The 27131-nt window shown below is 46.8% G+C and overlaps 1 protein-coding gene across 1 annotated transcript in view; it reads left to right on the top strand.

Moving 5' to 3' along the window:
• The window catches only part of ABCA4 (ATP binding cassette subfamily A member 4), a 110500-nt gene that overhangs the window by 55218 nt on the left and 28151 nt on the right, over positions 1 to 27131 (top strand). Inside the window, exons 17-32 of the mRNA XM_065409660.1 lie at positions 1910 to 2008; positions 5857 to 5988; positions 8923 to 9100; positions 10298 to 10429; positions 11909 to 12048; positions 12926 to 13063; positions 14196 to 14389; positions 15263 to 15353; positions 15980 to 16185; positions 16615 to 16663; positions 19959 to 20203; positions 20685 to 20809; positions 22234 to 22332; positions 23675 to 23864; positions 24406 to 24500; positions 26390 to 26422. Of these exons, the coding sequence (XP_065265732.1) occupies positions 1910 to 2008; positions 5857 to 5988; positions 8923 to 9100; positions 10298 to 10429; positions 11909 to 12048; positions 12926 to 13063; positions 14196 to 14389; positions 15263 to 15353; positions 15980 to 16185; positions 16615 to 16663; positions 19959 to 20203; positions 20685 to 20809; positions 22234 to 22332; positions 23675 to 23864; positions 24406 to 24500; positions 26390 to 26422 (2146 nt within the window). The remainder of the gene's footprint in view (positions 1 to 1909; positions 2009 to 5856; positions 5989 to 8922; positions 9101 to 10297; positions 10430 to 11908; positions 12049 to 12925; positions 13064 to 14195; positions 14390 to 15262; positions 15354 to 15979; positions 16186 to 16614; positions 16664 to 19958; positions 20204 to 20684; positions 20810 to 22233; positions 22333 to 23674; positions 23865 to 24405; positions 24501 to 26389; positions 26423 to 27131) is intronic.

Below are 27131 nucleotides of genomic sequence, written 5' to 3'. Positions count from 1 at the left end.
ACTGTGCTGTGGCCCCTTTATGTCAGCTGTTTCTTCTGGTGTGGTTATAACTCCTGTGGAGACAAATGGTATTTCTCACTGACTGGATGGTCAGAACATTCCCTAAGGGGTTTCTTAAGGTTTTTATAGAGAATCCTGGGTGTGATGTTAGCAACATGGTACAAATTAAGAAGTGAGTATTTAATGGGCCAGAGCATGTCCTTGTAGCTTAAAAAAAGTTGTTTAGCCTCATGTTAAACATGATTGAAATACTACATTGAAAGCTGTAGAACCGACGGGGTCGCCTTTGAATGGATTTGCTGCTCCAGCACACATACTGTAGCTCCGCTGCCTGTTGCTGAAGCAGGTGGCAATGGTTAGCCAAACTTCAGAGTGTGGAGGGTTATTCTGTTAGGAGGAGAAATTGATCACGTGATCCCGTTTAATTACAAAGAACGTACAGTCCTAGATCCCTGCACACCATGGGAGTCAAACAGGAGACAGCTTCTTTGTTCATGGTTCCAAGCCTCTTTTTAACCAGTAGTTTACCCCAAAAGCTCTCTCTAGGCTTTTTTCAGGGCCACACTCCGACTGTTTGTTCTGGCTGTCTCCTTGGCTTTCTGCTCCTTCTCTATTTCTGTGGTGTCTGTGTGTTTCTCACGGCTTTTCTCTCACATTCAGACACATACAGCTCCACCAATCAGTGCTCCAGCCCCTGCATTTTCTATATCTGTCCCCAGGGAAACCCCTTGGGCTGCATTGTTCGGCTTTTTCTCAAGCCTTTCCAAGTACAGGTGGTTTGGGTGGTGGCTCCTATTGCTTCCACTATCTGGTTCCATAAAGGAGCTCAATTGTTTTTTACACTTATCCTGAATGAAAGGTGACTGTACATCCACCACCTTCAAGGAGGTTTAACTCATCCTATAACAAGCCAAGGCTGCTTCTGTGAGCAGACAGAGAGTTGAGTGAGTTAATGTGAGCACAGAATGTCAATTCTAAGAACCAAGAGGGTAGTATTTTAAGTGGAAATCATATATATAAAATCATTGCAAAGTTCTTGTATCAGGTTTGAAGCAATGATGGAATAAACTGCTTGTTTGCAAAAAGTGTCTTTGGAAATTAGCCAAACAGCTTGGGGGTCATCCAGTCCTTGTTAGAAATCCAATCCGGAGAAATGAAGTGGAAATAAGCAGGGTTTTAGTAACTATTCCAGTAACTATCACACAGAAATAGACCACACAGCAGTGTTATTGCAAATCTCATTGCTGATTTTGAATAAGTGGCAAAAAACAGTATGCAGATAGGCTCACAAAGAATAAGACTTTAAACATAGTGAATCAGATTCTTAGCCAGTGTAAATCACCATCACACCACATTTTTTTAGTTGTTTTTCCTGGAAAGCTGCATGTTGAAATTTTGGCCTGAGCTGCCTCTTAATTTAGTTTTGATGCCTGTTGTGCATTCAGACCCAGTGTGATCTTTGTAAACATGATGAGCTTTTCACCCATTCAGTCTCTAGAATTTTGAAGGGGACTTCAAAAAGAAATCATTACTTGGGGTCAGGAGCCTACCTGCTGGAACTGGGAAATTTCTTGGCAGCTAGTGCCTAGTATTAAGGGTTCAAACTAGCCCCAGGCAGGGGGTAGCCTAATTCCTTAATTAAACTACATTTTGCTTTAGAAAACTAAAGTTAGCTCTGATCACATGTAATGTGTTTATTTCCCCTCCCTCTCCCAAAATATTTGGAAACTGGGGTTATTCTGCTGGAAGCATGGTAGGTGGCTGTGCTTTGTTAGATCTTCTAATATGCTGGAACATGATTGCTAATGAAACTCCAAGTATTGATATTTAAATTGAGATTTGCATACCTGAGTTCCAGCCCATAGAAAATGTGGACTCTCTGTATGAACTGTACTTGTTTGTGTTTTAGGGGAGTATGGGATACCACGGCCTTGGTATTTCCCTCTGCAGGAGTCTTACTGGCTTGAGTCTGGCCACCCAAAAGCTGAGAAAACAGCAACTGCTGATGGTGAGTTATTTGAAAACTCTGGTGTGGAAATAACTTCAAAACCCACTGATCCGTTTAGAGGTGAATACATTGTACATTCATTATGTGAGCCACTGAAAAGATTAGAGACAGACATACAGTGGGAATCTTAGCAGGTGGCTTTGAACTCTGAGTGGCCCACTATTATTAGAGAGTTATTAGAGGATGAGTCAGTGTTCCATCCAAGGGCTTTTAAAGCATGCGTAGGTTAGCTGGGAACATCAGAGCCCCATCTCTCTAATTCATGCATATGAGGATATTTGATGAGCTGTTATTACCCAATCCAGAATATTTGAGACTTGAGTCACAATGGATAGGATACTGATTTTAATTACACTGTGTTTACTCTGGGGTTACACCTCTCTGGACCTGAGTCTCTCCCACTTACTTTGTCACCAGTGTAATTATTAACTTCAGTGGAGCTACTCCTGATTTACACTAGAGTGAGATCAGAATTGTGCCTATTTGTGTGTATGTGCACACATGTATGTATATATATCCTACTTTGAGAGTTCCTATCTAAGCACTCCTAATTGATGCTAGTGTAATTAAGGACAGCATCTGGCTCATTGTAAAAAATAAATAAAAAAATAAATAAATAGCAAATACTGTACAGTACAATACTGTGTTAAATGTAAACTGCTAAAAAATAAAGGGAAAGTTTAAAAAAAGATTTGACAAGGTAAGGAAACTGCTTCTGTGCTTGTTTCATTTAAATGAAGATGGTTAAAAGCAGCATTTTTCATCTGCATAGTAAAGTTTCAAAGCTGTATTAAGTCAATGTTCAGTTGTAAACTTTTGAAAGAACAACCATAATGTTTTGTTCAGAGTTACGAACAACCTCCATTCCCGAGGTGTACGTAACTGAGGTTCTACTGTAACAGGCAGAGAGATGAAGGAATCATTCTTTGTGTTTTTGCATGGTCAATCTGCTCATCACAATATGACCCCTCATCAGCTCTGATGAACTGTTTGCAAGGGGTCTGGGCACAAGAAGTTGCTTCTAGACCAGCAGGGTCTAATCTCCTCTGCAAACATTCTGAAACCCCCCTCCCAGTCTGCCCACATGTTGGGATCAGGAAGAAAGAAACAGCTACATTGTTCTCTGTAAAGGGGATTTACATTGTGGTATGTTCTGAACTGAATAAACAGCTTTTGCACTAGCCTCACTGTGAGGGGAATTCAGAATGACAGAGGTTGGCCTGGATATTACTAGAGTCCATTCTCTGTCTCTGCTTCGGAGCACCCATCAGCCAAAGAGGCATTGGGTACAGGGGAACGAACTGCATGTATATAGGTGTGGAGGGAGATTTTCAAAGGCACAAATTGGAGGTGGGCCATGCATTTCCCTTTGGCTCCTTTGAAAACCCCACACTTATAGCATAGAGTCACTTAGAGGGTTTTAGCATTTAGCACATGCCTTTGGGATGCCCCTCAATACTAATAGAAAAATAATTTTACTTTCAGATTGTTCGTAATGCCCCATAAGTGCTGTGTTTTCTGCCAGGTATGCCTAGGAGAGGGGTAGACAGAGAGCTTTTAAACTCTGAAGTCTTCTGATATAGGTTTCTTTATAGCGCTTTTCAAATTGTTCAAGTGAGGTGTCACTGCCTAAATGAAATCTGAGCATTTGCCCCAAGCAGCAGTTCATTTTCCAGGATCACAATTATTTTTAAAAAATTGACACATCATAATTATGGATGATGAATTACATGTAGTAATCTGGAGAACCTAGTGCTGCTCTTGGCCAGAGGGAAAGGATATTATCTCAGGTAACCTTAGGACAGGCCCCTACTGGCTCACAAGAATTCAATCTGTCATAACTCACCCCCTCCTCTTTTCTAGAGAGGGTAAAACTGAAAAGATCATAGTTCTCTGAGGAATCCCTCCATGGGAGGCACATAATAGTTCATCTATTTGAAGGACTAGGGTCCTTTAGTTCTTCAGCTTATTTAATTAGCTTCTCCCCCATCCCTGCCACATCTGGGTCACAAGGGCAACAATTATAATGAACAATTATATCTTTCTTCCTTTAGAGAAACTGTCGTGCACTGGGAAAAACATGAGAAAAAAACGCCAGGAAATGCAAGAGCAAATAAAGCTATGTCTATACTTAGAGCTAGGGGTGTGATTTCTAGCTTGATCAGACATACTCACACTAGCGCTCATTGAGCTAGCATGCTAAAAATAGTAGTGTCGCTGGAGTAACACGGTCAGTGGCAAGTGGCAGCATGGTCTAGCTGCCCAAAATAGGGTCCAGGTAGGGTTGTGCTCAGAGCAGCTAAGTCACTACTGCCAGCGCTACTGCAGCTACACTGTTTTTTGCTCACTAGCTTGATGAGAGCTGGCATGAATGTCTCTTTGAGCTGGGAATCACACCTCTAGCTCCAAGTGTAGACATAGCCTAAGGCCTGGTTTACAATTGGAAATTAGGAAAAATCCACCCCCCTGAGCGATGCAGTTAAACCGACCTAACCCCAGTGTAGACAGCGCCAGTGGGAGAATTCTCCCGTCGACCCTAGCTTCCAGCTCTCGGGGACATGACATACCTACGCCAACAGGAGAAGCCCGCCCATGGCGTAGGTAGCGTCTTCGATGAAGTGCTGCAGTGTTGTAAGTGTAGACAAGCCCTACGATGCTAAATCAACCTGATGCATTTTAAAACTAAGTAGTTGTACCAGTGTATTCCCATGGCAATTATGTTGCTTAGAGTATGTCTCTACTGCAGCCAGGAACGTGCCTCCCGGCATGGGCAGGCAGGCTTGTGATAGCTTCATTCGGGGTAGCACCCTAAAAATAGCAGTGTGGACATTGCAGTCTGGCAACAGTCTGGGCTCGCCATCTGAGCTCAGACTCAGTGGGTCGGGTGGGCTTGTACTTGGTGGCTAGCCCAAGCCACCACCCATGCCACAGCATCCACACTGCTATTTTTAGTGTGCAGAGTTAGCACAAGACTGTTTACCTGGGCTGGGAGGTGCGCTTCCAGCTACTGTGAAACCTGCTTATGGGGTCTAATTGTGTACCACTGAACTCCGTTAGAGTTTTTCCATTGCCTTTAATGGGAACAGGATTGGGCAAGACTAAACTCTGATATAATGAAATTTTATGTGTAGACTAATAGATCCAGATCATTTCAATGTATTGTAAAATAGTGAACCTCTGTTCCTACGTTGTGGGGGGAAAACCCATCAGAGGAGTCACTGTTCTTGCTTCCCTTGTCCCCCTCCACATAAATTCACATAGCATCTTTCCTTCCTAGAGGTATGATCGAAGCACATGATTGGGAACTGCACACTAACTCTTTCACTCTGCCCTTGGTTACATCACTTAACCTCTGGATCCCCAGCTGCAAAATAGGGATCTAACAGGGAGGGGTTTGTGAAGATACAGTGAAGAATATTCATAAATTCATAGATTCTAGGACTGGAAGGGACCTTGAGAGGTCATCGAGTCCAGTCCCCTGCCCTTATGGCAGGATATAGTCTGTAGTTACCAACACAGTCAGCGCATATCAGACCTCATGCTTTAGGACTTAAACCAGCCCACTATGCACCTGGGATTAGGAAGAAACTTCCACCATGGAATTAAAAAGAGTCAGTCTTGCCTCTGTAGTACCTGGTCTTGAGTACTTGGAAGAGAGGATATTAGACTAGGTGGATCATTAGTCTGATGGGTCAGAGTGCAATTGCTATGTTCCTAATGTCACTGAAGGGCTTTGATGATGAATAATGCTAAGAGATAAGTACTGTTGTAATTTGTTACTATCTCACTTCTCCCAATACATCTCCAGAGATGATGGTAATCATTAAATTAACTTTTGGTTAATGTAGAAAAGAGTCCCAGGAAAGAAGGCAGTCCAGCCTGGAAGGCCACAGGAGAGGAAAAGACTGCAAACGTGAGGGAGGAAGCAGATGAGCCTGAAAAGCTGGAAGAACAGAGTGACAACCAGGGGGAGAAGGATGGTAAAGAATCCAAATGTAAACACAAAAGAAAAAAAGAGCGCGCCAAGCAGGGGAAGCCTAAGGCAGAGGCAAAGGACAAAGATGAAATGACTAGTAAGGAGAGAGAGAGAGCAACCTGAGTAACCGTGACTCTTTGTGTGAGACATTTTAACCCCCAGGTACTTCGCAGAAAACCAGAATTGTGTACGTGTGCGAAACAAGAGCAGCACTCCATGTTGGAGCATAGACCTGAGCCCTTATTTCTGAGACAGCACAGAGCTGCCCACAAACCAGCAGTGATGGGTCGTATAGCCTATCCTGTGCTGGTTAGCTCCAATCTGCCACCAAGTCAGTGCTGTCCCAGGAGGGCAGGCAATGGTACTGCTGCTGGCAGCCCTCCACTGGGGTGCAGCTTTCATTTCTGCGAGGGACTCCTCAGGTGCTCTGCCTGGAGAACTTTCTCAGGAGGTGTGTTGAAACACCCAACCACTGCACTGTTGCTCCCTTGCGGTCCACAGCCACCTACCCTTTGGGCTGCTCTGGCTTCCTCTGGAGGAGAGTGTTCCACCATAAGGGCTCTACAGCTGGGTCTCTTCCAGTGGAAACCCATACTGCCTTTTCTTACAGCATGTTGGTACCCTTGCCAAGTGACACCTGAAGGGGACACATGCTGGCTTGCTAGGGTTAAATTGTGGCCATGACTTTAATACCAAGACTTGAGAGAGATGAGCTAAGATAAAGGCAAAAAATCCTCCCAAAACCCATCCTGCAGCTGGTCCTGTGTATGTAGGGGAATGGCTGGTTCCAAAGGGATTTATGTGAATTGTTCTGTCTCTACAGTCTGATGCTGACATTAGCCCCCATCTAAACATTCCTGAATATGACCTGGTTGGTATTCAAGGGCCAGTGGGGAGACAGATGAGCTTTCTGCATGTGGTCCCCAGAGGAATTCATGGCAGCAAGCTGGTGATTCCACAGCAGATTCCACAACTGCAGACAGCTAAGGGCTCAGCTCTCAGACTCTCTTGAAAAGCTAGAGGTAAAACTGGGGTCATGAGAGCTCATCCTCATGTAGGTATTGATGACCTGCATTCAGGGTGAATGGAAACAGGACAGTGCTTCAAAAGGAAGGAGCCAGGCAAGGGGCAAAGGTCATTTTAGCAAATCTGCTTCTAGCACCTCTTTATCTTTGCTTTGCTTTGCTCATCAGCTCCGAAACTGCAGTAGCAGGGGCTTTGCCTGTCACTAAAGGGAATAGCCTACCATCCCCCTTCCTAGCATGAGGTCTTCAGCCAGCTACATAGTGACTGGTGTGTGTGAACAGTACGCAATAAAACAATCGCAGAGCTAATGTAATTCAAGGTTCCATTTACCAGTAGGAGGGGCGGGGCCATAAAATGCACTCACCGTCGGATTCAGAGCTGGCATGAGTGAGTGTAACTGGAGTTGGACAGTGGTGCAAAGGATAGATGAACTTGCAATAAGCCAATCCAGTGCAAGTGCAAGACAGCAGAGCACTGTCTAATGACTGGCAAAAGATAAATCTGCCTTAGCTGGTGAACTTCAGGCAGTTTGCACTAAGCCCTCATCTACATTCCCAACAAACACCACGATGTTATCAACCTGTGGAGTCAGGAGAATGACCAGTCCTTAGCCCCACGGGAAAGCCAGCAGAGTAGAGGAGTCAGGATAGCCACAAAAAAGGGGACTTGGGTGTAGAGTTTGGGGATAGACCCTCACAACACAATCATTAGCCTGAGTCCAGGAGTTTTACAGGCAAACGAGAAACGAACTCATGTCAAATGTAAGACTTGTGGTGGGATCTTGACCAATGTTCCATGCAGAGCAAGAAGAGCCAGGCTGCTGGAGTCTGTGTGTGCATGCTCCTGTCTTAGCATTCAAACACGCATCAGGTACTCCAGGGAGTTTGGGCCCGATCCAGTGACGTGCTGAGAGCCCTCGACTCCCTCCTGATGCAAGGCCCAAAGGAATGGTCTGCTGTGTCTTGTATTACAAAGCTGCACAGTCCAGTCCTGTGATTGTAGCTGCTCTGTGGTGTCCAGTAGACCCATCCTCCCACTTGGGGCTTCTCTACTAGCTTTGTTTAGAATGGCCGACCCATGGGAGTTGCTGATGGAGACGGGGCTCACCAACAGGATTGGCCACACCCAGACAGCCTGGACTGCACCTCAGTACAGTCGTTCTGGGGGCTGAAAAGTGAAGTAAACTACAATTGCAGAATAACCCTCCCTGCAAATCCTTAAATGCGTTGTGTAAATAGAAGTGCACAGAGTCTGTAGCATAAATAGTCTCAACTCCTATCATTTGTCTTCATGTTGTCCAAGGGTTTAATTTCCTTCAGAGGGTCTTTGCTTTGCCTAGCACTTGATGGTGAAGTTTAAAATTATGCTTTTGTGATCTTTGGGGGAAATTCACCCCTGTGCAGAGCTCATCTTAAGTGGTGCGTAGATCTTGGGCTGGCCCTTTGCCCAGGGTGAATTTCACCCCACTAGGATTAAAAGGAAGCTTTATTATTTTAAACAGCATAGTAAAAGAAAAGAAAAGGCATATCTGGGCAGATGACTTGAATGGCTTAGCTGGAAATATAGCCCCATCTCCAGGCTGGTTTAATCTCTCAGCACATGGACAGACAATGAAACCTAAACAATCTCTTTCTGTCCCATATGAACAAACACAAAACACAGTCACCTTCACGTGACTGAGTGAGTTGTGTCTCCACAAATCCTCTCATTTACCCAGGTAAATAAGGAATAACTCTATGGATGTCAATAAACCTACCCCAGTTCAAAACTGGTGTGAGGGGACAACTGGGCCCTGGGACTTTGTGCTGTAGTTTACACTGTGATTATGCTGCTGTAAGCAATGATGTGCTGAGAACTGTAGCCAGAGTGTGGCTCTGACTCCCTTTTCATTCTTGATTTCTTGCCTTTCAAGTAAACACCTTTTTTGAACCTGAGCCTCCAGACCTGATCCCGGGTGTGTGTGTGCAGAACCTGGTGAAGATTTTTGCAGGCAGGCCCAAGCCAGCAGTGGATGGCATGAATGTTACTTTCTATGAGGACCAAATCACAGCCTTCCTCGGCCACAATGGAGCTGGAAAGACAACCACCATGTAAGTGTTAGAGGAAGCTCTGGCTGTGCAAATCCAGGGCATTGCCCTACTGCTCTGACACTGAGTTCTGTGGAGCAGCAGGCTGATCTCTCCATTCTCCTAGCTTCTCTCTTTCCTAGCTACCACCTCTGCAACTAGCACATAAGGGCAGGCTGTCCCCATGCAGGGACATGCGGACTATAGAAAAGGGAGAGCATGAAATGCCTGACACATACAAGTGGATGAAACAAAACATGTCCCTGGATCAAGCCCCTATAAGCATGTTAATGGCAACAGAGGCCCTTCTGTTTGAAAGAGCTGAGATACTCTAAAACAAGCACAACTGATACTCTTGGACGCTGTTCTCGGTTACTCCCCTATAGCTGCACTGACTGAAGTCCAAAGCGGTGCATGCCCTGGGTGCAACTGAGTATAGAACATGGCCCCAGTGTTTATATTCAGTAGATCTGGCGTGGGGTATTTACGTAACATAACATAGCTATGGATTTATGTACAATTTATATGTAAACTATACACCCAATTTAAAATGGCCCTTTAGTCCCAGAACAGCAGAGCACTAAAAAGCCTGGTGTTACATGTGTTTTCTGTTTGTACCCAGCAGGTAATACCAAATCCACACATTAGTGATCTACCCTACAGTCTCCAACTCTTTTCAGTCTACAGCAAAGCAGAGTGCAGGTCAGGAGGGCAGGGTAGCACTAGTATAACCCATGGGCAGCACTGTTATGTAACTCTGCATTCAAGGCTTCAGACCATTATTCTGGATCTCTGTCCCAGCGAGACTCATTCTAGGTCATGGGTAGTCAGGGCTGGGGAAACTTGCATGGTGAACTGGTTTGAAAAGTACAAGTTCAGGTTAACTTTACTTAAACACCGTTTGGCCAGCTAGCAAGGACCAGCTCAAACTTTTGTGCAAACCAAGTTTGGAATCAATTTTCTAGCCTAGATGAGAACCATATAGACAATTGATACCAAACCCAGAACCACACACTAGCGGAGTTACTGTACACATTCCCAGGGTCTCACTTGTGTATTTTATTAGGACAAGATGTGTCCATGCTTCACAATGGAATTGTGTTTCAGCAACCACTGGAATAAGAAGTCATCATGTGCCACCTAGTGGCCCATGAGAGAAGTGTCTCTGCTTATCTGAAACCTAAGGACTGTCCATTTGCTTTTTTTCTCGTGTTTGGCCAGGTCAATCCTAACAGGCTTGTTTCCACCCACATCTGGAACTGTCCTGGTTGGTGGCAAGGACATCCAGATACATATGGACTCGATTCGGCAGAGTTTAGGCATGTGTCCTCAATACAACATCTTGTTTAATCAGTAAGTGCCATATGATGCCAAATTCAAGAACTGAGCCCCCACCACCCGGGCTGGATGTTTGGGATGTCCCCAAAGCCCATGTTGTTTCTCTGTGCTCTTCTGACAGTGCATGTAACTCAGAGACAGAATCCTCCTTCCTTCTTCTCCTGTCAGTATTTCTAAAGGACAAATACTATTTTACCCTTTCTATAATCCCTAAGAGGAGATGCATGGGGGGATGCAGGGTCACATGCTCCCCAGATTTGCTGCTTGGCTTGTACTGAGAATGCTCACATGGATTGAGCATGCTCAGTAACACTGCTGAAGCCAGCTGCCCACATTTTATTCCCTTCCTACTATCGGCAGGCATGGGTCGTCGGGGAATCTTCTGCTTCCACTGGCTGGGCCCAAAGTTGTTCCTCAGGGGAAATAAGTGTTCCCAATATGGGTACTATCTGCATTGTGGTAGAGCTTGGGAGGGATTTAACATGAGAATCAAAGCACACAATAATCCAGGGCCCCATTCCCCAAAAGCAGTATGAATCCTGGCAGTAGGCTGCGCTGATGGTTGGGGGTGCCATTTTGGAAAGGCAGGTAGGTGGTGTAGCGAGGCGACGGCTTACCGGCGCGGCGCCTCCTGCTGGTTGTCCAGGGAATTAGCTCTCCAGCTCCAGAGCACCTTCTGCTGGATGATGTCCTGCTTGCCACTGGTCCCCGTGTTCCTCCCAGACCCTGATGCCCTTTTACGCTGGGGTTCTGCCCCCAGCAGTAACCCACAATCAGGGTCTCCCCACCCAGGGGAACCCACAACCCTCTATCCCCATCCTGCCTCAGTGGCTACTGCCAGTCACCATCTAGCTCCCACTCACTGGGGCAGACTGCAGTCTATACACTCATCACTGGCAAGGGGGGTTTGGACCTGCTGCCTTTGCATACCCTGGGCTGCACCTCTGTAACCCCAGTACCTTTCCGGCTTTTACCAAGGCCTGCAGCCTGGGGGTTTTCCAGCGTGGAGCTCCCCAGCTCCTCTGGCCTTTCCCCAGCCCTGCTCCACTCTAGGTACCCTGCTGAGCTCCCAAGCAGGCCAGGCCCGTCTCTCTCCACAGCTAGAGAGAGACTCTCGCCTAGCTCCTGCCTAACAGTCCCTTTATAGGGCCAGCTGTGGCTTGATTGGGGCGTGGCCCCAGCTGAGTCTGCTTCCCCAGTCAGCCAGCAATTGGCTCCCCCCAGGGCAGCCTTTTTCCGGGGCTGCTTTAAGCCCTTCTTGAGCCGGAGCGGGGTGACTGCCCCACTACAGGTGGGTAGACAGAGAAGCAACAAGAGCAAGAAAGGGCAGGGTGATCCTGAGGAGTGGCTGGCCAACCAATGTAGGCACATGTAAGGGATAAATCAATTCCTCTCCTCAAAGGGGGTAATGCTATAATGAACTGACTGCTGTTGGACCAAGCAACCTGGCTCTTCATTTAACCTGTCTCAATGTCTTTCTGTCTAATTTCTCAGCCTCACTGTAGCAGAGCACATCTTGTTTTATGCCCAGCTGAAAGGGAGGTCTCGAAAGGAAGCTGTGCTGGAGATGGAGATGATGCTGGAAGATATAGGCCTCCCCCATAAAAGGAATGAAGAGGCTCAAAACCTGTCAGGTGCCCAAGGATTTGTTCTCAAAATCATCACCTTTTTTGTTCTACTGTCATTTTAGTTCCATGGGGACAAATTCTGCCAACGATTCACATTAAGTAGTCCCTTACTTCTTGAGTAGTGAATTGGAGCCCCATGAATTTCAATGGGCTTGCTCGAGCATTGTGATTGGCAGAATCTGTCCATAAGGTATCAGCTGTGAATGTATCTGTGATGCATAAAACTTACTTTAGTGATGCTGAATAAAAATATATATTAATATACAAAAATATGTCTTCCCTTAATAACTTGCCCTGACCCCACCACTATTCTGTGGTAATGGTCCAAAATGCAACACCTTCCCATACTGCTGCTTCAGTGTCCTGGGTGAATACCCTAGAATACTGTAATATTTTTATAAGGGCTGTTCATGTCATTTAAAAGGTAAAACTGTATGTAGTACAGTGGCAAGGAGGTGCAGCATGTGGGTGCAGTGACCTATAACTGTCCAGAGTTGCAGGTTGGATTAGATAAGTACTCAGGAGTTTTTATACTTCACTGATCTCTAGGTTCTGCAAACGTGGGCCGACAATATCATGAAAGCAAGCTTTCTTAGACCAGCTCTAGAACTTCCTGCTTTGGCTCCAGGCTAGGACCAGAAAATGCAGACACTGCATGAAAATGAAAAGTAATGAAAAAATTAAGCTAAAATTTTGGAACCCCAGCAAAAATGTGTGTATTTGTTCAAGTTCTGGGCCAAGGTTCAGGAGTGAGAGAGGTTCTTATTTTACCTGGTCCAGTTTGTCTGTCTCCAGCAGACACAAACAGTCCTCTATCATCACATGCTGCAATGTGTGCTGCTCTTCCTTCTCACTCCCACAGTTGTGTCCCTGCACTCTTTAGGTGGCATGCAGAGAAAGCTATCTGTTGCCATTGCCTTTGTTGGTGAAGCAAAGGTGGTCGTCTTGGATGAGCCCACCTCTGGAGTAGATCCATATTCCAGGAGGTCTATCTGGGATCTTCTACTGAAGTATCGCTCAGGTAACACACTCCAGAGAGGAAATTGCTTTTTAAACCCCTTCACAAATAAGCATGTCTGTTGCATAAGCTTTCATTAAAGTAAAGGGTATGAACATGCACAAACAGGTTACACGAGTGGTAAATTCACATAAGCCACTTGTCTCATGACCTGGGGGTTTAGGGCAGAGATTAGAAAAGCTAGAGATATGATATAGCAACTTAATTTTACATGGAGAGAGCCGACTAAACTGTGCTCAGAGGGCCCCATTCTGCTAATCTAACTCACACAGAGTTGTCATACTTGGCAAGTGATCTAATTTATTTCAGTGGGACTCCTAACAGTGTGAGACACTACTCAGTGAGAGTAAGTGAGGCAGAGCTGGCCCCAGTATTTCAGAGGAGCCGAACAGGTTTGGAAAAGTTTGGGTATCCTGCTGCTTGCACTTACAACTGCTACAGAAAGGAAGAGCTTCAGCTTCTTTCTGAACTATCAAATGCCTCACTCCCCTTTAAAAACAAAAACATTTCTGAGGATGAGTGCTGGAGAGATTTCTCATTGATGGGCCAAATTCTGTCACTCTTATTCACTCTGAGTAGTACTTTACTCTGTGAGTAGCTCCATTCAGGGTGAGTAAGGGCAGCAGAATTATGTCAAAAATTGTATTTATTCATATACCTTTGCCAAGCTTTTAACTTTTGGTCAGTGGTTCTTCCCACCCTGGGTTAGCCAGCCCCTAGTTCTTTGTCAGCTTCTCCTTTTATGGATGCTCAAGCTAATATGTGTTAAACTATCGAGACATGTTCAGTTATGTAACAGATGTGCTGCAAGGTCATCCTGGGATGAAGGTGGCAGTGCTGTTATGGGTGTTGCATGCTCATGGGCCTCACCAGGAGTTTGCCTGCTCATGTGGGAGCATCTGTTGCTTGTGCAGCTCTTTGTTTTTAATTTTCTCACTTGCCATCTTGCCTGCATCTCCACTATTTTCCATGAATAAGGCCCAACCCTATAGGATCAACTCATGGTGAAATCTTTGGCTCTTATTCCTGGGAATTTCTTTCAGAAGTGCTGTACCAATCCCTGTAATCCACATACAGCCCTGATTGTACCGAAGGAACAGTACCTTGCAGAGCATCTCTGTATTCCTTCTCCTAGGCAGAACCATCATCCTCTCTACGCATCACATGGATGAGGCAGACATCCTTGGAGACCGGGTGGCCATCATTTCCCAAGGAAAATTGTTCTGCTCAGGCTCTCCTGTCTTCCTAAAGAACTGCTTTGGATCTGGCTTCTATCTCACCTTGGTTCGCAAGATGAAAAACACCCAAGGGGGAGTAGAATGGGGTTCAGTAAGTTCTCTGCTCCCTTGTTGCACAAGCAGTCTTCAAATATTCATTCACTGCAACAGTTCAGAGCCTGAGTAGCTGCTGTTTGTTGCTGTGGACAAAGCTGACTGTACAGTAAATGGTGTGTCCTAGGGAATAAGGCAATGAGAACATGAGTCTCCTCCTCATGAAATTAGAGGACTATTTGGGGATTTAAATATTCACCTCTTAACAGAGCTTCTCCAGTTTTATGAATGTATATGCCTTAGGGCAGAGGGCTTTTCAAAGGCACAAATGGCAATTGGGCAGCCAGCTCTGGAGGCTGATGCCTATCTGAAAATCTCCCCCACCACTTACATTGAACATCTCCCTGTGGAGTGCCATTTGTCCAGGCATGAGTCCTTCTGCAATACACTAGATGTGATCACGTCTCCCTACAGTGGGTAGCTCAGGAACTATGGCAGCCTGCCACTTACTCCTGGCAAAAGCAGTTCTCCGGCAACTCAAATAAGAGGGACCTGGATTGTTTTTGATCCTGTAGGTCCCAGTTTGTAAACCCACTGACATCATAGTGTCTGTATGTATGGCCATTGTTCATTCAACTTCCCCAAGTAAATGCATGTAATTTAGAATTCCATGTGGTTACCACATGCATGGTGGTGTGATGCAATGCTTGTGTGAAATTTAATTTTTGTCTGTCTTTTATGCTAGTCCTCAGACTGCAAGTCTGAGTGTAATATGTTCAAGATGTTCCAGCTAAGACAAATTTCTTACTACCCTGAAGCTGTGTAAAGGCTGATGAAACAATCCCTGATTATAACACTCTTACACACTAGTTTGCCTGCATTATATGCATCTGAAGCACTTAACATCCTCTTTCTTACGTATCTGTACTAGCACTCCCCTAGCTGTGGATCTCAGTGCTCGTGTTCCTGTTCCAGGTGTGCACCTAAAGATACAGTGGAAGGTCCCGAGCAAGAACTGGATGGTAAGAATTGGGATCATTCACCTGGTCCAAGGCCTATTCTTCTGAAACAGGGCTGTTTCTCCTAGTGTACTGCTACTTAAAGCTTAGAGAACCCTGCTTTTGAGATTCCCTTTTTCAGCACTGTCTCAGGTATGTGTATTTTACTGTCACCTAGAAATCACTAAGGCTTCTTGGTGGTTTTGCTTACCTTTCTGTGACAAACCCCCTTTCTGAGACGTCTTCTAAGATCTTGGGCTCAGACTGTAAACTGGAAGCTTGGGTCTTCCTTGACTGTGGACTAATAGTTTCAAACTCCTGTGTATTACAATATGTGATTCAATCAAGAAAGGAGAAACATCTTTAAAGTGCAGCAAACAGAATCTTTCTGTGAGCACCTCTTCAGTTTTTCTCACTCTTCGGAGCACTTTAGTAGATGCTTCTGAAAGTCAATCATGGTGTTGATGGGCCTTAAATCATTTCCTGCTACGCAGTTCAAAAGTCATAGCTGACAAGGATCCAGTCCAGTCTAGTAGCATATTAACAGAGATATATGTGAGTCCTTCCCAACTTATGTCAACACAGCCTTTGGAAGCATTCCCAGAATACTTAAATATTCATTTTCTGAACACTGTTCTGACTCTTTACAGGGGATGTGAATGAGCTTACAGAACTAATTCATCATCATGTTCCAGAAGCAAAGTTAATTGAAAGTATTGGTCAAGAACTCATCTACCTTTTGCCCAGTAAAGATTTTAAACAGCGAGCTTACGCCAGTCTCTTCAGAGAATTGGAAGAAACCCTGGCTGACCTGGGACTCAGCAGTTTTGGGATTTCGGATACTCCCCTTGAAGAGGTAATGGATGCTTTGAAATATTTCTCAGTCCTTCCAGAAATCCTTTTGGGAGAACTTGAGTTCCAAAACATGGAGCCATAATAATCCCCTCAAAACCTAGCATAAACCAGTAATGTCCATTGTAACACACACAGCAGATCTTTAAAGATGGGAATTCAGAAATAATTCAAACCTGGATGCCCATCAGATCTGTTTATAAATGGACCATGACTTATTAGCCTCAAATGTTCCTCTCTTTTATTGTCGGTTTCTCTGCTCCCCACACCATTTTGCTTCCCAAGCTGTTTCCTAGTGGATCTTTGATTCTGTAGTTAGCAGCAGTACCCAGAGTTATTTGCAAATGTCATTTTAGAGGATGATGTCTAGTGTCTCACAAGCAGGATGACTCCAAAGGTGTTGCTAACCAAGAGGTGTGCATGTCTTTGGCAGGTTTTCCTGAAGGTCACAGCAGATGCTGACCCTGGATCACAGAATGCAGGTAGATATCCATGATATTCAACGTCTGATGCTCTTTTCTTGGGCATTCTGTGATAGCCTATTAAGAACGAGAATAGCAGCTTCCAGTCCCATATGTCTTTCTTTTCATTATATAGCTGGTCAGCAAGTGATGCTGATTTTGGGCTTGATCCATTATCCGAGAAGTCAATACAAGTCAGATTTCCATTTCTGCTGGATCAGATCGTTAATTATATACATCAAAATCCATCCTCAAGTCTCTAAAGTATAAGTGGTTTTGGCATTCAGCACTCTGCTGTCTGTCAGTATGTTCACCACAGACTTGATTAACTCATCCATAGTGTTGGAAAAAGGGAATGGAATAGAGGATTAATGCTGCAGTAGCCAGCCTGCCTGGCACCAGTTGATAGAGCTGCCTCTCACTCTGGCCGAGTTCTTGGAAGCCCTCCGCTGCATGCCCACCAATAAATCTCCGGGCATGGACGGGCTGACCGTGGGGTTCTACTGTGTGTTCTGGGACGTCCTCGGCCCGGACCTTCTCACCATCTGGGCCGAGTCCTTGGAGAGCGGGTCCTCCCCCTGTTGTGCAGGCGAGCCATGCTCGCCTTGCTCCCAAAGAAGGGGGACCCCCACGACCTTCGGAATTGGCGTCCCGTCTCGCTCCTCAGCATGGACTATAAAGTCGTAGCGAATGCAATCTCACTGCGGCTGGGGTCCGTGCTGGTGGACATGGTCTATCCAGACCAGACCTACACCGTCCCGGGCTGTACCATCTTTGATAATTTCTATTTGGTCCGGGATCTCTTGGAGCTCGGGTGTGGGGATGGTCTGTCGTTCGCCCTTCTGTCCCTGGATCAGGAGAAGGCGTTCGACAGGATGGACGACAGGTATCTCCTGAGCACTCTGCGGGTGTTCGGCTTCGGGTCCCAGTTCGTGGGCTTTCTCCAGGTGCTGTACGCCTCTGCGGAGTGTCTGGTCAGGCTCAACTGGACCCTGACCGAGCTGGTCAGCTTTGGGCGGGGAGTACGTCGGGGTGCCCCCTCTCGGGCCAGCTGTACGCCCTGGTGATCAAACCCTTCCTCTGTCTTCGCCGCCGGAGGCTGACGGGGTTGGTGCTGCGGGAGCCAGAGCTGTGGGTGGTCCTGTCGGCGTACGCTGACGACGTGCTCCTTGTGGTCCAGGACCTGGGCGACTCGGTGCGGGTGGAGGCTTGCCAGGCCGTCTACTCGGCGGCCTCCTCCGCCCGGGTCAACTGGATCAAGAGCTCTGGCCTGGTGGTTGGGGATGGGTGGCAGGCGAGCTCCCTCCCACCCATGCTTCAGGCCATCCGGTGGAGCGCGGGTCCGCTGCTCTATCTTGGCGTTTACCTTTCTGCCATGCATCTGTCTCCGCTGGAGAACTGGCAAGGTTTAGAGGACGGGATGGTAGAGCGGCTCCGGAGATGGACAGGACTACTCTGGTGTCTCTCCCTTCAAGGGAGGGCACTGATGCTCAATCAGCTAGTCCTGTCCATGCTCTGGCACCGGCTCAACACCCTGGTCCCGGCCCCGGATTTCCTGGCCAACCTCCGGAAGTCGGTTCTGGAGTTCTTTTGGCCAGGACTGCACTAGATCTCTGCAGGGGTTCTCTACCTACCCCTGGAAAAGGGAGGACAGGGCCTGAAGTGCCTGCGCACTCAGGTCCACTTCTTCCACCTTCAGGCCCTGCAGAGGCTCCTTTATGGTGCAGGTAGTCCGGCATGGAGCGTACTGGTGCATGCCTTCCTCCGAGGGCTCCGATATGACCGGCAGCTCCTTTATCTCCATCGGAGCGGTCTTCCGCGAGACCTCTCTGGGCTGCCGGTCTTCTACCAGGACTTTCTCCGGACCTGGAAACTGGTTTCGGCCACCAGGTCCGTGGCGGCCGCCGAGGGGGCGGATCTCCTCATAGAGCCACTGCTACACAACCCCCAGCTCCATGTGCAGGTGGCGGAGTCCCCCTCAGTGCGCCAGAGGTTGGTCCTGGCAGAAGTCACCAGAGTCGGAGACCTCCTGGACTACGACCGGGGAGACTGGCTGGATCCCCTGACACTCGCTCGGCGCATGGGGCTCTCCAGACCTTGTACTCCCCGGCGCGTACTTCAGGAGGTGAGGGCCACTTTACCACCCACTGCTCGGGTCTTCCTCGACCGGGTCCTGCGAGAGGGCATGCCCCGCCCACCCTCCACCCCAGGCCCTCCTGACCTTTTCATCGGGCCCCTGCCCCGTGGACCTACCAGGCAACCCCACCCCTTTACCGTGAGCCGGCTACATGAGTTGCAGCCAGTCCAGTTCCAGACTGCGCCACAAAAACATTTGTACACACTCGTGCTCCACACCCTTCATGTCCTCACCATCGCATCCCGCCCCGTCACGAAGTGGCGGGACCTTCTGCCACCTCTGGAGGGTGAGGAGCCCCGGTGGGCCAGCCTATACTCCACCCTGGTCCTGAGGCCCACCGGGGATGTCAACTGGCAGATCCTTCACGGAGCCATGAGCACGGGTGTGTACTTGGCGCGGTTCACTCCCCTTCCGGACACCTGCCCCTTTTGCGGCGTGAGGGAGACTCTGGCGCACGTATACCTGGAATGCGCTAGGTTGCAGCCCCTATTCCGGCTTCTCTTGGATATATTATTACGTTTTTGGTTGCACTTTTACCCTCACCTGTTCATCTACGCCCTCCCCATCTGTGGCCCCACAAAGTCGCGGGACCTCCTTGTCAACCTCCTCCTAGCCCTGGTCAAAATGGCCATCTACAAAACCAGGGAGAGGAGGTTGGCCGATGGGGTTTCCTGCGACTGTGGGGCCTATTTCCGCTCCTCCGTCCATTAATTCATCTGGGCAGAGTTCCTCTGGGCGGTGTCTGCTGGCTCCCTTGATGCCTTCGAGGAGCAGTGGGCGCTGTCCGGGGTTCTCTGCTTGGTGTCCCCATCAGGTTCCCTTTGTTTAGCCCTGTGACCTCACTCCCGTTCTTGTTATCTCATTAGTTGTCCCCTGCAATTATTTGGTATCACGGACCTGTGGATCCTCCCCTTAGGCTGGGGGGAGTTCCTTTAGCAGTGGGCTTTGCCCGCCCACTTTCCTGGATGCCAACAGGACCAGTTGATAAAGAAGCATTGCAATGGTTGTAATGCAAAACAAAGTAGTTGTCAGGAATATATAGGTTTGGGAAAATCTGCTTCCACCAGGGCTAAACGTCTAAGGAAGCTTATTCAGCAGTGATGAACAAGGTTGAAATAGCCTCTCAGCCCCTCCTCCTAAGGAGTAATGCACATGATCACTTCAATTCCCAAAACCTAGGAGGTGCTCAAGAAAATGGCTCCACTCTCAGAAAAACCTGCCTTGAGCAGAAAGAGAAGGCTGAACAACCCCCTTTGGCGACCAATGGAGCCTCTCGAACACCTGCAGGCCGAACAGGGGATGGGAAAGAAGGCAAAGGGTCCCGGCAGAATAAAGGTTCTCAGCTTGTCCATCAGCACATCAAAGCACTGCTCATCAAACGGTTCCACCATGCTACCCGTAGCCGTAAGGACTTCCTTGCTCAGGTACCACTCGTTCCTTCATCACTGTCACTGAGTCTTCCCTAAAGAGTCCTCAGCACTAGTGGCCACAGGGATACCTCCAGCAAAAGCAAGGGTGGTGATGATTGCAGGTACCAATGTCCTTGTGACGGCTTTTCCAATTAATATCCCAGCTGCTCTGCATCCCACACTCAAGCACACATGCACACGCTATAGCCTCCCTCCCCTCTCTCTTTCTCTTTCTCCCTCTCTCTGCAATTTGCCTCCTCCAAAATTTTTTGCTTTGATTGAGACTGTCCCTAATATAGTCCATGTTGATAAAAACCAACACTATGGCAACTCTGGTTGCTGGTAGTGCTGGGAATGAAATGGTGGTGCCTGAGAACAGAAGTAGGTCTGATCCATGTGCTATTGCCGTCCCTCCTTTGTGTACGTGTGTTCTGAGCTTTACAGAGCTGTACACAAATGTTACTGCACATTATGATGTTTTTCCTGTTCCCTGCAGATTGTTCTCCCGGCTACTTTTGTGTTGTTAGCTCTAATACTTACAGTTATTATCCCTCCCTTTGGAGAATATCCCAGCTTAATACTACATCCTTGGATCTATGGACACCAGATTACTTTCTTCAGGTCAGAGGAATCTTTTTTTAAAGTAGATCTCCTATCCCCTTTCCTCCGTAGCATTTAGGACTGCTGGGTTACATCTGCTGCTTCGTGGGCCTGATTCCCCTCTCACTCATCCCAGAATAGTTAATTAGCATGAAATTGGCATGAGTGGAGAATCCAGCCCATTGTCTGACTGTAAAAGAATGGTTCTCAAACGTTTTCGTATTGTGAATGGCCTATCTCCCAACCTCCATGTGCCAAATATAGTGTTTGTATTTAAAGTGTCGTGTTCCCCTCTAGTACCTGGTCCAATTGGAGTACTAAAGCCTACAACTTCCAACAGGTTATGGAATTGTTCCTTTAGCTCCAGTGGTAGATCTGTGCTTTGGTGCTGAGGGTTGCAGCTTCAAAATCTGCTGATGACGTGTGGTGGGGGTTGTTATACTTGTTTATATGTACTGTCTGGACAATGTTAAAGAGAAGATGAAAGTAAACTTGCTTTGATGTGAGGGGTGCTGCTGCTGCTTGGCTGTGTCCCTCCCATTTTGGTAGCTGCTGTTTTCCATTTCCTGGGCATAAGATTTTACATTTGTCAGTACTCAAACTCTGTTCATTACCTGCCGAACCTCTAGGTCACTTTGCAGTTTGCCTGTGACTTCCTGTGCATTTACTACCCTTTGTGCTGTCCACAAATATGATCACAATTGAATTTACACCAAAGAAACACCTGGCAAAGATAAAAAGCATGCATTGTGCGGGGTGCAGAGAAACACTTTTGTTTTTAGTTTATCAGGTGAAAAATGCTTCTGGAAACCGTAAGAGTCCCAGGCTGGACTGTAACCATCAGGAAGCATCAGCACTTGAAGGCTATAATGATTGTGAAGCGTTTGTACAAAGTAGCTCAACTGATCCCCCAGTGGTGGGTGGAGCACAGTTTGAAAATCACTGGTAGATAGCACCTGGCACCGACAGTAAGCTAGTGTTATTAGACACTTTGTTGACGTGGTTAGAATTCTTTCTTTGGCCTCAGCCCTCATCCTATTAAAAAGAGGGGATGTGATACTTGTCCTATGATTTCTCTGTGTTTGCTGAGTTCCAGTATGACAGTTTATGCTGGGTGGGTCTGAGATGAAGATCAGCGTTCACTCAGGAGTGTGATGATTCCAAGCTTACAAAGGGGAGTGTGTATTTGTATTAAGTTTGTTAAAATGGGTGCTTTGATCTCAGGAGAAAATGGCCATTGCTTTGTCCTTTAAGCCCTCTTGGAATCTTTCTAAGGTTTGTGGAGTTTATCCTATTAAAGAGACTAGATTATCGGCACCTGAGGGGACTCTGCCTAGATGAAGCTATGTGTTTACCTGTGTGATGCTGTCACCAGCTGGTTTTGTGTATTCTACTTCTGTAGTCTGACAGGTTTTTATACAGTAAATCTTGTGCAATCTCCTTAGCAATGAGCAGCCTGGCAGTGAGCAGATGGTTTCCCTCACTGATGCCTTCTTGAATAAGCCAGGATTTGGAAATCGCTGCATGAAGGAAGAGCCTCTTCGGTAAGTCATTGGATATTCTCTCTTGAAGTAGAAATCATCTCTTGTAAGATATAACCAGTGGGATGCGGATACCACACTGAGAGTGATGTGGGCTAGCTTTTCACTGAAACACGTGCAGGCACTGATGTTTGGAGATGACAACAAATAGCCTGACTGCATTATTTTCTCACTAAGTTATATATTTATAGATAGAAGACCGCAAAGGCAATTCCATGTAGAACCTCAGTCATATGCATGAAGAATTAAACATGAAAATTTCCATTTGTAGAGCAATAAAATAAAGCCAGAATTTCCAGATCTCCCTTCCTATTTACCATGGCCTGCCCCCCTCCAATTTTCCATGGCCTAGAGCCTTTTCCCTCAGGCTCTCCTTCACAATAGCATGTTATCCCCATGGCTACAGCAGTTACTTAAGTGGAAAAGTAACTATTAGGGAAATAACTGGTAATTTTTAACTGTTTGCTCTGATAAAAATGTCAGTCACACGCTGTGCCTTGGCTCTTAAATTCTTCTCCCTCTCCCACCCTTTCTGTTCTTCCTCCTACACCCCTGCATATGTGTCCCTGTTGCCTACACCCCCTCACTGTCCTGTCTCCTGCTGCCCCACTCCTGATTCCTTTCTCCTCTGGATGTTGCCAGCCCATCGGTGGCTCCTGTTTCATCTCCTTTCCTCTATATAATGTAGCAGGACTTAAGGTCAATATAGCAGCTGTGTTAAGGAGATCTGAAAAATCCACACCCCTGCATGCTGTAGCTGTGCTGACCTATCCTCTGGTGGAGACGCAGCTTGGCTGACAGAAGAATGCTTCTGTTGACCTAACTACCATCATTTGGGGAGTTGATGTTCCTCCCCCTTCCGCTGCTGTAGGCTGCCTAGCTACAGGGCCATGGTTAAGCCGCTATGGTCCCTGTGATGTAGGTATGGCCTAAATGAGAACAAGATGCAGCTCTAAGCATTGAGGATGGATGGGAAGGTACAGTGTGATGAGAGAGGAAGGATGGTCTCAGAATAGAGAGCTAGGAGAAAAGGGTTAAAATCTTGGCTCTGCCACAGACTTAATGTGTGCCAATGGGCAAATCACTTAACCTCACTGTTCCTCGTTTCCCTGTCTGCAAAATGGGGACAGTAACCTCACAGGTGTGGTGTTTGAGTCACGGGTGTTTATCAAGCACTCTGAGGTTCTCTGACACTCTTCTCATTGGTAATGACACACTGCGGGGGGGGGGGGGGGAATGCAAAAGGAGCAAACATCTCAACTACAGCAGCATTTTTTCATGTGTTTATGAGCTCTGGTGAGCTATGTGACGGCACTGTTAAGAGATACTGTGTTCCTCTGTACAGGGACTACCCATGCAGTAATATGTCAACTGCCTGGAGCATACCACCTATTCCTCCTAACATAACCAACCTGTTTCTGACCCACAAATGGAGCCCTGATGACCCTTCTCCCTCCTGCAAGTGCAGCACTCGCAAGAAGCTCACTATGCTCCCGGAATGCCCCGCGGGAGCTGGAGGCCTTCCTCCCCCACAGGTACCAGGCAACGGCCACGTACGCCTCTAAAGTAGCCCCAGTCAGTGGGGGGATGGGATTATGTGATAAATAAACTACGCTGTCTGTATTTGTAGGGAAGAAAGTGCTTATAAAGCAAAATATGTGTGTGTGTGAGAATCATTTAATAAACAAAACTGCTGGGTATGGAAGAGATGGGAAATACATTTTCTCCTGGTCTGAGCCTGGATTCTGGATGACTGGATAGAGTTAGCAAGCAGGTAGTTTCAGAGTGAATCCAGGATGGCTTGTTTCAAGCCTTGCAGACTTCTGTGGAACTTTCACATGATTTCCACTCAAACCCAGTGAAGCACAGACTTGATTCAAACCCAGGTGGAACTTTTTGGTTTCAATGGTGTTGGGAATCCACACAAATCAAAGGTGGATAAAAGTTACTTTTCAGGTGAGATCCTGTGAACTGAAACCAACGGTGTGGTTTTTACGGACAAACACCCACTTGATGGGTTTAGGGACTGTAACTGGTTGGTTTGCTGTAACTGGTTGGATTTTCTTTGCCTCTCAGAGTGTGCAGCGCAGCACAGAAATTCTTCAAGATCTCACCCACAGAAACATTTCTGATTTCCTGGTGAAAACTTATCCCAGTCTGATCAGAGAAAGGTAGGGATCATTCTCGCTGAGAGGTTTCTATTTGCTTGTCACATTCCACATAGAATACACATTTGTGATATCCTCAGTAGCAGTAATATGACATAGCACTTTATTTGCTCACAGTGTACAGACATTAACCCTCACCAGCCCTGGGAGGTGGGTAAGGATTACTATCCTTCCTGGGTGGGATTAAACTGTACCAATATAAGCACTTGTATACCAATATAACTGCATCCACCCTAAGCAGCTTGTAGTGCTTTAACTATACCTGTATGGCCAGAGCAGCACAACTTTTGTTTGTGGACAAGCCCCTAGAGGCAGATCTGGCCTTAGACTTCAAGGGTACATATACACTGCGGTGTAAGCCTTTCAAACTCAAGCTCAAATCTACCCCCCCCCACCCCTTTCCATCTACACACACATCGTGCTAACCCAGATCCCAGGATACCATGGGGGTGGAGGGTCCAAGCCTGAGTCAAGCCAGGATCCAGGGTTCAAGCCCTATTGCTTTGCAGTGTGGACTCAGCCCCACTGGACTTGTGCTCTTGACGTCCTCTGACTTTTTTTTGTCCTCTGGACAGTCAAGTTTTCCCACACTGCACCACAAACAAAGGGGTAGAGTGATCATATTTTGGGAGGGCACTAGGAAGATATGGGATATGGGTGGTTGGACTCGGACCCACATAATGTAGTGTAGACGCTGGAGACCCAGGGTTCAACAGTTCCTAACCTGGGGTTATGAATGAGTGTAGACGCTTAAGCCCTAGGTTAACAAACCCAGGGTCTGCTAACTTGAGTTCTACTAACCCTGGTCTTACATTGCAGTGTAGACATAACCCAAGAGTACCTGACTCCAAGGATATGTCTACACTGCAATAAAAAACCTGCGGCACTGAGTGTCAGAGCCTGGGTCAGCTGAGTTGGGCTCATGGGGCTCAGACTGTGAGGCTAAAAATTGCAGTGTAGCTGTTCACCCCGAGCCCAAATATCTACACTGCAGTTTTTATAGTGCCACAGACTGAGCCCCATGAGCTTGAATCGGCTGACGCAGGCCAGCTGCAGTCGTGCCGCAAGTCTCTTATTGCGGCACAGACATACCCCAAGATCCGAGTTCAGTCTGTGCTACCTTTCCAGTACTCGCTGCACTGCTTGAAATGTCCTTGAGGTTAATTATCCTAAGGTATTGTTTTCTCACTAGCACCTACCCTCCTTAGGAGACACCATGAACTCTTGTGATGTGTTGGTATAAACCATTTTGATGTTGATTCAAGATAGAGCTAGAACAGCACCGCTGTGTGTGACCTTACAAATCTTTTGCTCACCTCTGCTTAATTTGGAGATGCTCTGTCTCAATTCTTCCCTCTTCTGGCCCTTATCCTGGTAGGAAGCTTGGCAGCAATAAAAAAGCAAAAAGTCCACTCCAGAAACTTTATGGACTCCTGATGATAAATCCCCATCTCCGTGTCATCAACACTCAGTATGCCTGTAGAGGCCTCAGTTCAGCAGAGCGCTTAAGTACATGCTTAATGTTCATCTGAGCCAGAGCAAGCCATTTAGGGTATGTGTCCGCAACGTTTTGGAACAAGCCTCCCAGCACTGGTCAACAGACTGGGGCTAATGGAGCTCATGCTAACTGCTCTAAAAATAGCTGACTAGACAGAGCTTTGAAGATGCAACACGAGCTGGACCTCGGGCTCTGAAGCCTGTCCCTCTCCCTAAGCTCCAGCCCCAGCTTCAAGGCGCTGTCTATACAGCTGTTTTTAGAGCACTAGTGCAAGCCCTGCTAGCCGGAGTCAGTCAGCCAGGCTGAGAGGCTCCCTCTCGCTCCCTCCAAAATGCTGTGTAGACATGCCCTTAGTTTGATCTGAAACACTTCATAATCTCCTTTTCTGTTGCAGTTTGAAGAGTAAATACTGGGTTAATGAGCAAAGGTAGGAAACTGTTTTATCAACTACAGTGGTAAATAAACAAAGCAGTGATTTTCTGTTTAACTTTGGAACCTAAAAATGTTTCCCTGAATGGGAGAGGTGAATTGTGGCAGATAGCATAGGGTAAGACAAAGGGGTGGCTACAGAAACTAGTATGCTGCGTGAGATAGGGATGGAGGTCATTGGGGAATTGACAGCAACATTATTGTATTCAACTGGAGCTGTCCCCAGCAGCTGTGAAGGCCCAAGGCACACAATGAAACCAGCACCAGCTTCATTTTCTCCGAGGTCAGCTGTAATCTCATGTCTCCCTCAGAGTGTTCCCATTCCATTTCCCTGCTCTGACTTTTTCTCATCCTATCCACCTATTGTTTCTCTCATTAACACCTCATGAATGCTTGAGATGCTCCCTTGCACTAAGTATTAATGAGGTGTTAAGAAAACAGTAGGTAATCAGGTGCTTCAGGTATCCATGCAGTTGGGTTATGATGTCTAAGAAAAGGGGAGGAGCCAGAATTGAAATGGTCAAGATTGTAAATTGTTTTGATCTGTAGATTTCACAAGGTCCAAATCACTATCCTTTTTTAACTGTGTTTGTTAGAATAATCCCATCACTTTAAAATCAATATGGTTTTATCTACACTGGTAAGTTTCTGTGCAGTAAAGCCGCTTTGAGCGCTGTAACTCCTGAGGTGTACACACTGCCAAGCCA

This window comes from Emys orbicularis, chromosome 8, assembly GCF_028017835.1.
Source record: "Emys orbicularis isolate rEmyOrb1 chromosome 8, rEmyOrb1.hap1, whole genome shotgun sequence".
Classification (NCBI taxonomy): Eukaryota; Metazoa; Chordata; order Testudines; family Emydidae; genus Emys; species Emys orbicularis.
Note: the sequence above shows the minus strand (reverse complement) of the source record. Positions and strands in the feature narration are given on the sequence as shown.